Source organism: Heloderma suspectum, chromosome 1 (assembly GCF_057233095.1).
Source record: "Heloderma suspectum isolate Gila_16-S chromosome 1, 16-S_ref, whole genome shotgun sequence".
Lineage (NCBI taxonomy): Eukaryota > Metazoa > Chordata > Lepidosauria > Squamata > Helodermatidae > Heloderma > Heloderma suspectum.
This window is the reverse complement of record NC_139458.1, coordinates 353509556-353520723: the sequence shown is the minus strand read 5'-3', so window position 1 is coordinate 353520723 and position 11168 is coordinate 353509556. Positions and strand designations below refer to the sequence as shown.

General features: G+C 44.9%; 1 protein-coding gene across 3 annotated transcripts; it reads left to right on the top strand.

The window, feature by feature from the left end:
- Positions 1-3713: 3713 nt before the first annotated feature.
- On the top strand, positions 3714-10720 carry DYNLT1 (dynein light chain Tctex-type 1). 3 transcript variants are annotated; one of them, XM_084827932.1, is made up of 5 exons: positions 3714-3829; positions 4956-4997; positions 8760-8883; positions 9142-9219; positions 9892-10720. In XM_084827932.1, the coding sequence occupies exons 1-5, from the start codon at positions 3803-3805 to the stop codon at positions 9960-9962; spliced, it is 342 nt and encodes a 113-aa protein (XP_084684058.1). In that variant the 5' UTR covers positions 3714-3802; the 3' UTR covers positions 9963-10720. The 3 variants fall into 3 exon arrangements, with proteins under 3 accessions (XP_084684058.1, XP_084684057.1, XP_084684059.1); XM_084827931.1 differs by having other exon boundaries at positions 4484-4997; XM_084827933.1 differs by lacking the exon at positions 4956-4997.
- The last annotated feature ends 448 nt before the right edge of the window (positions 10721-11168 follow it).

Here is an 11168-nt window from a genome sequence, read left to right as displayed (position 1 = left end):
ACCTGCCTTGTAAACATCTAAGCAACATTGTATGAAAAATTACCTGCCTTTCTTCTCTGTTAGGAAAGACTGACTTACCTTTTTGTTTCATAGAAAAAAGAGATGCAGGATGTTCACTTTATTGAAGAAAAATTGGTATCACCTTCCCATCTGTTTCCTTCTGGCTGGGCCTACGTTTCACACAGAGAACCTCATATCCTACAGCGATCTGCATTAGAAGTAACTGCTACTAATGTAATTTGCTATCAAAGAGAGGCTCTAAATGTTTTAGTGGTTTGGGAGGAAACAGTTCACTGTGTGAAAAGACAACACAGTGTTCATTAAAATGTACTTGAAATGAAACCACTAAGTCACCTTACAGGAAGAGTAGTAGCTGTTCAGTATTCTACTTGCATGTGGTTTCTCTCTTGCTTGCTGTTAGATGTGTGCAACACTACAAGCCCCAACTTCCTCAAAGTTTCAGAATGAGAAGAACAGAGATATCATCAACATGCCAGTTTCTAGAAATTACAGGTTTTTTACCCTTGATATCTCAGGGGGGCTGTGTATTGTATGATTATTACCACATCTATTATTGTTACTGTTTTATTAGTATGTATGCACATCTTAAAATTCCTAAATACATTTTTTAAGATGCCAATGGGCAGACTTTATCCAGCTGTCTTTCTTGTAGGATCAGGTACAAATCCAGCCCTCACTCAAATCTTCAAATGTCTGAATTGGAGATTCCATTTCAAAAGACTACAGAGGATACCAAACCTTACTAGGCATATTCCTCTGTATACACGCTTTTTCAATTTCAATCCAATCTTAAGTATATGAATAGAATGTTGGTGTTTTGTGTTTGTTTTTAGAACCTTCTATCATGTGAATATAAGAAAACCAAAAATCCATCTAGGCCAGATAATTTTCCCACAATGACCAACCAGATGCCTACTGCCTCTGAATCTGCAAGCTCTACATAGCCATCATATCTAATAAACATTGACAGACCCATCTTGCTCACACAAAAGAGAACAGGTTACCTTCTCTTTCATCTCATCTTTTCTATCATCCATCTCCTACTTATGCTGGTGAAGTGATTAAATACTGTAAAAAAATGTTCCACACATCTGTAAGTATGTCCAGCTCAGCACTTTACTGGTGTAGGTGGCAGAGCTCAGAAAGCTGACAGGTAGCAATAGGCTGCATTTGGAGAACCTACACTTTGAATATGGGAGAGAGCCCTCTAAATGCCCCTTCCCCAGGGAATTCCATGGGGGAATATCACTGCTTTCCTTTGTTTACGGAGCCACCAGTGCTTCTGTGTCATTGTCAGTCATTACTCTAACCTCCATCCTCATCTCAGACCTATTTGCAAGCATAGCAATAAACACACCTCAGGGAAAAGGACAAATACTGCCATGCTGAACAAAGTTTGGCTCAAGAATGAATGTCGTATACACAGGTGACCAACAAGCAGCATAACACATTCTTACCACATGAAGTGTCAATCTTCTATAACAATGTTTCACATGTCAGTGAGTGAGCTTGTCTGTGCCTTCTCTGCTTGAATCACTTCACCAGCACAGGCAAAATAAATAAAAAAATAAATAAATGAGAGGAAGGTTTGCAAGACCTGTGACCTTTCATATCCAATGTACCATCCCCTCTAAGAACTACAAAGGTGACAACCACTCAAGAAAAAAGGAGACCTTTCAGTGTTTTGTGACATCAGTGGCTATGCTTTCCGCATCCCCTATTTACAAAATTCTAACCCACAGCATTGCAGAGCTGAGGAAGAGTGAGGCAGGACATGGTAAGCATTAAAGGAGCAATCCTAAGCATGTTTAGACAGAAAAAAGTCCTACAACTCCCAGCATTCCCCAGCCAGCCTGGGAGTTGTAGGACTTTTTTATTTCTAAACATCCAAAGGAGTGTGCCTCAAGTTCCTGGTGAACTTGGGTGATACAGTGTTACCCAAGAACAGTAACTGTGCCAGCCAGCTGTTGTGGGTTTGAAGAGGGGAAAGTAAATGTAAAGGGTTGAGAAGGAAGCAAGAATGTGGCGAGTGGCGGTGAATCAAGAGTAGTCAAGTGTCCTGGGCTGACAGACCGCAAATGTCTCAGGATGGGAACAAACCCAAACTAGGAAACTACCCTGCTGAACTATATATTAGCTTGGTAAATGCCAGTTCCTATACCCATGTTTGCCAAGATAAAATGGCAAGTGAGGCGGATAAATGAATAAACCGTATATGATTAATTGGGCAACTATTATTGATTGAATCCGCATAAACATGCAGATTTAATAAATATGTACGAATAAATAACACCTTGTGCCAGAATAATCCTTATGCCTAGGTAATGGAACCCATTACGCAGGGAGATGGTGGGCTCTCCCACCCTGGAGGCATTCAAGATGAGGCTGGACAGCCACCTGTCGGGGATGCTCTGACTTGGATCCCTGCACTGAGCAGGGGGTCGGGCTCGATGGCCTTGTAGGCCCCTTCCAACCCTACAAGTCTGTGATTCTAACATCCTTAGCCATACTCCAGTGATGGGCAGGACCAAAGGCAAAAGTTACAGGAAGCCAGATTCCGGCTGAACATCAGGAAAAACTTCCTGTTAGAGCAATACGACAATGGAACCAACTCCCTAGGGAGGTGGTGGGCTCTCCCACACTGGAGGCGTTCAAGACGAGGCTGGACAGCCACCTGTCAGGGATGCTCTGACTTGGATCCCTGCACTGAGCAGGGGGTCGGGCTCGATGGCCTTGTAGGCCCCTTCCAACCCTACGATTCTATGAATAAATGTGTTCGTCTTTTAACGCGCCGTAAGACCCCTTCGTTGTTTTTAGTGTTTGCGAGGCCGTTGCCACAGAGACCTTCGAGCAGCGCAGCTCGCCGGGAGAAGACGACGCACGAAAGAGCTGCCTCGTGAGGCGGGTCACGGCGCACTGGGAGGCACGACTGTGGCTGCAGCACACGCTTTTAAGAAGAGCGGAGTCGTGCGTCTGTTGTGTCGAACAGGGCTTTCTGGTTGCTTCTGGCGCCACTGGGACCCCCGGCGCTATGGGACATCTCATGCACTTTGTACAACACTGCAGATCGGTTAAGCAGCGCTTAAAAACGCTGCGGCGGCAGTTATACCCCTCACACGGGTCCCGTTCCGTCGGGGGCGGCAAGCGATATATCTCCAGAAGCCCAACCGCAGGCTGCGACTGAAGGCGGAGAAGGAGGCAGCGGACCATCCTCGCTCAAGCGCCACCGCCATGGTCTCCTCAACCCCTTTCCCAACCTAAAACCAGCGTGCAGCTGAACGCAGACACCTCAGATTCCATCCACTTGCACGCAGGCCGTGCACCGCGGAGCTCAAACGCCGTAAAAGTGGAGGTTCTAAACCACGAAGGAGGTGTCAGTCTACCCCACGTATCTCTACGGTCGCGAACGCCGCCAGGCTCCGCGGCTCATCGCGAGAAGTACGTCACAATCGGATCGGGCCCGAGGGCGTTTCCCCCACCCCTATCACGGACGGGGGCGAGTCAGTCATCTCGGGGACTGTTGACGCATGCGTACAAGCACACCCCAGGGAGCGTAGTTAGAGCAGCGACGTTTCCGGTATGCTCGTCTGCGTCGGGCGATTGGTTGAGGGCTCAGGGACGCACTGCGCAGGTGCCGTAGCCGGAGAGAAAGGAGGCAAAGCGCTTCGGCCGAGGCCGAGGGAAGGGCCGTTGCGCATGCGCCGTCGTAACGGTCGTGGTGGGTCGGGACGGCTCGGCTGGAGACGGAGTGGGAGCTGAAGCCTCTGGGGGGAGAGCGACGATGGACGAGCTGCAGTCCGCGGAGGAGGTAGCGCCTTTCAGGGGCGGCTGCGGAGGGGGCGACGGCGCGTCGTTGTGGCCCGTATTCCCAGCAGGCGTTGCTATGGGAGCGATGCCGGGCGGCCGCCCCCGTCAGGACCCGCCCCCTTCCCCATTGTTGCTCCGCGTCCCCATCGCCCCATTCATTCCTCCGGCTTCGAATCCCTCCGGGCCCTTCGGTGCTTGCGCGCCCCACCCGTTCCTCCCGGGGAAGATCCCGCCGAGCGGATCTCCGGGCCCGCTAAAGTTCCCCCAGGATATGCCTTAGGAAGCGGCCTTATGCCGAGTCGGACCTTTGGTCCGTCTGGCCCAGTACTGTCGGCGCAGACTGGCAGCGGCTCTCCAGGCTTTCAGGCGGCTTTTCCTGCCCTAGCCGGAGATGCCCGGGGTTGAACCTGGGACCTTAGGCAAAGGCGATGCTGTTATTCACTGCAGATGGTAACTGTATGTGTAGAAGATGTACGTGTGCAAACGAGAAGATCAGCATCCCTCCCGAGGGCTTGCATTAAGCCCCGGGGTTTTGTTCCAAAGTCATCTTTGCGAAAAAGGGGAGAACTCTGTCCCCACCGGTCTTTAAGGGCGGGGGGGGGGGTGGCCAATGTTATGGGACGTGGGCAAGCCAAGCTCTCCATTTGGCATGCAGGGATCCTGTAGGGCCGAAGCAATGTCTGATGCCTGCAGAAGGATGTTTGTGCTGGGAAACACTGAAGGCAAAAGGAGAAGGGGACAGCAGAGGATGAGATGGCTAGATAGCATCACCGATGCAATGAATATGAACTTGAGCACACTCCGGGAGAGAGCGCAGGACAGGAAGGCCTGACGTGCTATGGTCCATGGGGTCACGAAGAGTCGGACACGACTGAACAACAACAAATGGGTTCCAGGAGAGCCTTTGCTTCCTGTTTGTGAATAGGCTCTGAAAAGGAACAGGCATGGCTTTTTATGTGCTCCCTAAGCCAGCACTCCTATGTGACTGCTGCCTCTATCCTATATATGCTCAGGGAGATGTTAAGCATATTTGGAGTATTAACCTACTCATTGCAACTGTATTTTCATCAATTTTGCATGGTGCAAGTTGCACACTTGGTTTAAATATTATTTCTGGTTTTTTTAAGACTGCGTTTGTTGTGGATGAAGTAAGCAACATCATTAAAGAGGTAGGAAGCATTTTTGCTACACTTCACAAGACCATATTTCACATACACTATTAGATCTGCTATATTCTTTCCCAACTGTAACTCCCTTTAACAAGGTAAACAGGTCACATCTACACTGTGGAAAATACACATTGCAATAAATTGTAAGAATAAGCCCACCTACTGAAGGGCTAATATCAACTTGAATAATTACATAAACAATTTCTTAAGACACATCACAATATGCAGTATTTAAAATACTGTTCTAAAATTTGTATTGTGTACAAACTCATCTAATGGAATTCTGTACAGATATGCCATTTCATTTAACACAGTTCAAGGTAATAGTGACTCAGTCATGCATTCTGGTGTTGTGAACATCGCACACTTGAGTCCAGCATCAGATAGTGCTCTAGTGTTCTTACTTCAAAAAGATAAGGCTAAAGACAGTAAACAGGGCTGCTTCCACAAATGAAAGAGAATCAGGATTGAAAGAACTTCTTGCATGCATAGAAAGCCTTTCCACACATGAGCGGAATTGCCTCCCCCCCCCCCTTTGGTCTGCAGTTATTCACCCTGTAATGAATTCCACTCGGGGTGGGGGGGGGGTACCTGATCTTCAGGAGTGGCTTTTCAGGGGGTCTAAGGAGCTGCAGTGAGGAGGAGGGGCTGGAAGGACTTTGTGGGTTCCATCCAACAAAGTGTGGCAGAAGAGAGTTTATAGCAGCAAATTCCCTCACCACCTTTCCGTTTAGTCCGGCAAACGTGCTCCACAGAAGGTCAAGAGACCCTCCTGAATAGGTTGATCTGTGATCAACAGAAGGGGAAAGAAGGGATCAACAGAAGGGGGAAGGGGGATCCCCGAAGATGGACAGAAGCACCTTCTGTGAGCAGAAGCTCTGCCCATTAGCAGAATGACAACCCCTCATCACCAGTCTCTCCATTGCGGTATATGCGTGTGTGTGCGCGCGCGCGCATATGCATGCACGTGTGTATGCATGTATTCATTTGGACTTTCAATATCCTGATAGAATTGCATTCATAAGGGATTTTAACTGCCTTTTTAATGATTACGCATATCTGATTTAGGGCTTTGTCTCATGTAATATGAGCTGACTTCTAGCCTAATCTGCAAGCTGGTTAAATCTACTTGAATTGCAGTTGTGACGTCAGTAAACTTTGTCTTTAATGCTTCTACCTTGGCTTAAGTGGAGTGGGCTGATTTTTTCCATTAAATTCCAGCTTCAGGAATAAGTTGCTACTGACTTGCAACAATAGAATCAATATAGTTAACAGATTAGGGCAAATGTATTCTACTTAAAAGAGTTGCCAAGGTGCTAGTGTCCTGTTTACTAATCCCCTGTTGTGGCTACCTACCTGACAACTAGTGGAGCTTTATGAGCGTACACCAGACACACTATACATTACAAAGCAGAACTTCATGGCATTCTTTGTTAAGCAAAGTTAAGATTGGTTCCCTGTCAAGTTTGTTCAAGAACCCCACTTGGATGCCATGTTAACACACTTATCAAGTGCTAGCAGATCTTTCTCCAACATTGTTTTTCAAGTTTAAAGTCTGCAGAAAACACACACATAGTGACATTCAATGAACAGCAACTCCCTAGTCCCCACTCCCAGCACTAAGACTCCACAAAGTGTGGGATCCATGGATATAATTATAAGATAAGATTGGATTGGTGAGACACATTTTTTTTCTAAGGCGGAAATTAATTTGGGTGTCTCCACATTCAGACTTTAGTTCAGGGGTGGGCAACTTTGTAGCAAAATATCTGGAAGCCACAAGTCCCATCAGCCCTAGCCAGCATAGCCAATGATGAGAGATCATGGGAGGTGAAGGCTACAACATCTGGAGGGCCACAAGCTGCACACCCCTGACCTAGTTATAAGCTCCCATTGTCACTTCCTCTGTAGCTCTGGAAGTGGGAAAACTTCTATCTCCCTCTGTGTGGTGGCTGTGGTTATAAGCTGACTGAAGTGTTCTGAGCACTGTAGGGAGATTAAAAAAACAATCCAGGCCTGGCCTGCAGGCTTCCAATCTATTAGACACAGTACAAAGGGGATGAGGAGAGGAGAGAAAGATAAGCAAATTCTTCACGAAGTTGCGTAAGTGTTTTAGTGGCACACTGTGAATCCAGTGGAGGCACTACTTTGGCCACTGCTTCCCTTAAGTTTGCCGGGACAGTGAAATCCCTAAAGAATTACCTCTTTTCTCTCTGAAGGTTTGGTGCAGAATGTGTGTGTTTGGTGGGGGGCAGGGGTGGTAATGAGTGAGGCAGAGCTGTGGAGGACTTTCACAGCTTTATAGCCTGGGCATCTATCAGATGAGATCAGTTAAGAGAGCCTGCCTATTAAAAAAAAACTTTTTATGACTGGGGAAGGGAGAATGATACACTTTTGAAGGGTGGAAGAGAATCCTATATTAAGGGCACAGTCCTATGGACTGTGTCTCCACTGCTCGGAAGCCCCCAAACTTGGAGGCTTGCGAGATTTCTATGCCCTGCCAAGCTGAAGGAGCAGTGCAGGTGATCTTTGCCTCCCCGTCCTCTAGTCTGTCTTTTTCTTTCTTTCTTTCTTTCTTTCTTTCTATACCGCCCAATAGCCGAAGCTCTCTGGGCGGTTCACAAAAATTAAAACCAAACAACACACAATAAAACAATTTAAAATATATAGAACATTAAAACCACAATATAGTCTCCTATATTTTCACTAGACAGACCTTTCAGCCCATCTAGCAAGGGGGTTTTAGAGGGGGATGGAAGGAGGCTAGAGGCGGCTCAGGATAAATCATATCCGGGCCTCTGCAGTTTCCTCCCCTCCTCACCCACCAGAACACTCTCTTTCCCCCATTTCCAAGGCAGCCAGCACAGTTCTCTCCACGCTGACTGCGAGGGGTCAGGGGTTGGGTCTTAGACTCCCCCTTCTAAGGTTGGAGCGCTGTTTCTGACCTCACAAGGAGTTTTCCAAGCCATCCTGTGGTCCCTGGAATGTTGGCCAGGGACTGGTCTTTTAAAAGGTGATGGTGAGTAAGACAAGATGAATTGATTTTAAATTAGTTTTGTCCTTAAGTCATGACCATGTCATAATCTCAGGGTGAAATCCTATGCATGTTTAGACAGAAATACTGGCTGGGGAATGCTGGGAGTTGTAGGACTTATTTCTGTCTAAACATGGATAGGCTCGCACCCTAAAAGAAGAGGTAAGAGTGCAGACATGAGCAGACCATTTCTGAACACACAAACACATACCAGTAAATGTGTCTAAATTTTCTTCTTGGATTCTAAGAAACTCAGCTTAAAGTGCTGATGACTGGGGAAATATATACATTAAGGTGAGATCTAATTTTATTCAGTCAAAATTTTTGAGGAAGGTACTTTGTTAGCTGTGTGTGATTAAGGCACAGAAACCATGTTGAACATCCACTTACCTTAATTATCTTAACATTAGCTCTCAAAATTGGTAGTTAACTGTACAGAATACAACCAATCATTATTACAAATGTGCATGATTACTTCTGTGCTTGGGACTCTAGGGAAGAAATCACCACCCAAAGATGGCAACTCAAGCAAGCAGTTTAGTTTACCAATATGGCAGTTGGTTTGGGATGCATTTTTATCTGGAGTCCTTTGTGTGATCCAAATTGCATGGGAAACAGTTGCATGATGATTCTAAGTTTTGAAACTAATGCATACATTTTAAAAACATGAGCTATTGGAATTAAAATTCCTTGGTATGATGGTAAGATTAACCTCTTCTCATTTGTAGGCCATAGAAGGGACAATAGGTGGTAATGCATATCTCCACAGCAAAGTGAACCAATGGACTACAGGTGTCGTAGAGCAAATTCTAAGTCAGCTGACAAAGCTGGGGAAACCATTCAAATATGTTGGTAGGTTACATTTCTGTGTTTACTACTGATATGACAGACATGGTTTCAAGAAAAACCAACAATTAATTCTAAAGTAGAAGGGGAAGGGCGGGGGAATTCCCTCACGAACCAATATCAAAACTGCTGTGATCTAAAAGTCATAAAAGTGGTATTGCATAGATGACTCTAAGGCTAAAAGCAGATATAGATGTAACAGTGTAGCACTTGCAATGGCCACATGCTGTTTTCTAACACCACTTTGTCTTCTGCAACTTACAGTGACCTGTGTGATTATGCAAAAGAATGGTGCTGGACTTCATACAGCAAGCTCTTGCTTCTGGGACAACTCTGCGGATGGTACAAGAATATTCTTATACTTTCTCTTAGCTTCTCCACTGAAATGTTTCTAAGGGTAGTTGTGTAACTCTGGAAGCTGTTTCCATCAGGAAGAATCTTCTGTACACACTTACCCTATGGTAATGAGCTTCTGACTCCAACAGACATAAGTCATAGGGCAAGGTGTGCTGCTTATTAAAAATAACATAGGCTGCAATCCTATATGCGCTAACCTGGGAGTAAACCCCATTGAATGCAGGGGAACTTACTTCCGAGTAAATATGCGTATTTATTTTATTTACAGCATTTTTACCCCACTCTTCAGCTGAAAAAGGCTCCCAGAGTAGCTTACACTATACTTCTTTTATTGCCCTGGGATGGATGATGGGGGAAATCCTATGGTATATCTTTAGATTCCTATGGAACTATAAACTATGCCTGACGTTTGGGGTGGGGTAGTTCAGACAACTTCAGATTTCACTGTCCCAAATTATGAGAAGTTTGTCTGCATATTGCTAGGTTGGCTTGGACCTAAATTAACAAACATGGTATAGGGTGTGATTTGAAAATTACCGTACTGTAATGGACAGCTTTACTCCACATGCCCTTAAATGCGTGGCTTTAAATTTGATGCACTGATGTATTTTTTCTATGTATACTGTTGCCGCACTAACTGAATGTTCTTCTTTGCAGGAACGTGCACTGTGAGATGGGAGAACAAAACTATGTACTGTATTGTCAGTGCCTTTGGACTTGCAATTTGATCGCCTTGGAATTCTTCAGCCTTTGTCATGACTTTCATTTCATAAGTCCACTAAAACTGTGAATTCAATGAACAATTTTTGTTTTTAAAGAATTTCTCATTTCTTCCAGAGAGAAAATGGGAGAGCAGTTTCTGTGCTGTTACATAAATGCATCACTACTTATCCATATCAAAGCACTCTCTGTCTTAACACTTTAAGGACTCTTTCTCAAGGTGCTAAAACCTGAAACTGCTGCAGTTCTTCAGCTTTACTCCAACTGGTTTGAATAAGACTAACTTTCACACTTTATAGTTTTGTTTGTTATTAAATTATTGAAGTTCTGAACATGTGGATGTGTATTCATAAAAACAATGAATTCAAGAGGCAAGAGAGACTAACTTCATGTGCCATTAATACACTGGTCCGAATACATAATTTTGAAAAACTGAGGATGTTGAGTTACTCCTTAATCTCCTGCCCAACTCCCCAGTACTTTTCAGGACTTCCCTGGTGCCCTTAAACTTATTGAAGCCTCAGAACTGCCATCACTCCAATTGTTTAAACCAGGTAGCTAGAGGTGTGCCTTAACATTCTCATATAAAAGAGCCCCCCAATTTACAGGGAGCCAAAACATTTAGGAGCATATAGGATAAGCAACCACAGACTGGCCAGTTGTAAATGACCCAAGGCACACAGTTAAAGTTAAAAATGTATTTGTTAACGCTTTAGATGACAGAGTAAGTTAAAAAAAAAAAGAAGGCATTAAATGCAAAAATTTTCCTCTACTACCTGGCTCAGGATTTGAACAAGACGGTCTACAACTTACTTGGCTACAGGAAATAGTGCTTTGCTTATTGCATTCTCAAAATGGATATGTCCTCTCAGAACAAAAGGAAATATTCTATAGTCAAATTTCCAGGTCTGTTTAATTGACAAAAGCAGTCCTGGAGGGAGAAGGAACAGTGAAACCGACATTTGACGGGTCAATCTGGGTTGGCAATATTAACACAGGTCTTCTAGGAGCCAAGCAGAACATGACTTCATTATAAACGCTTACATCACTTCCTAATCCAGCAGAAAGCTGGGCAAAACATTCTTTGAATGCTAAGCTGTACTGTAAATGCTTCATACACCCTACATATTCTGCCCAAAAGCAGTACTTTCCTTTAGAAACATTTTTCTGGGATGCTTGAGTTGGCAGATAAGAGAAGCTGTTTTGCTGTGCTA

Excerpts from the sequence above, each read along its gene's own strand:
- DYNLT1 (XM_084827931.1), top strand. The coding sequence starts at position 4,773 with ATGGCTTTTTATGTGCTCCCTAAGCCAGCACTCCTATGTGACTGCTGC. Across the intron at positions 8,884-9,141 it reads GAAACCATTCAAATATGTTG|TGACCTGTGTGATTATGCAA; the intron begins GTAGGTTACATT and ends TGCAACTTACAG. Across the intron at positions 9,220-9,891 it reads CTGGGACAACTCTGCGGATG|GAACGTGCACTGTGAGATGG; the intron begins GTACAAGAATAT and ends TCTTCTTTGCAG.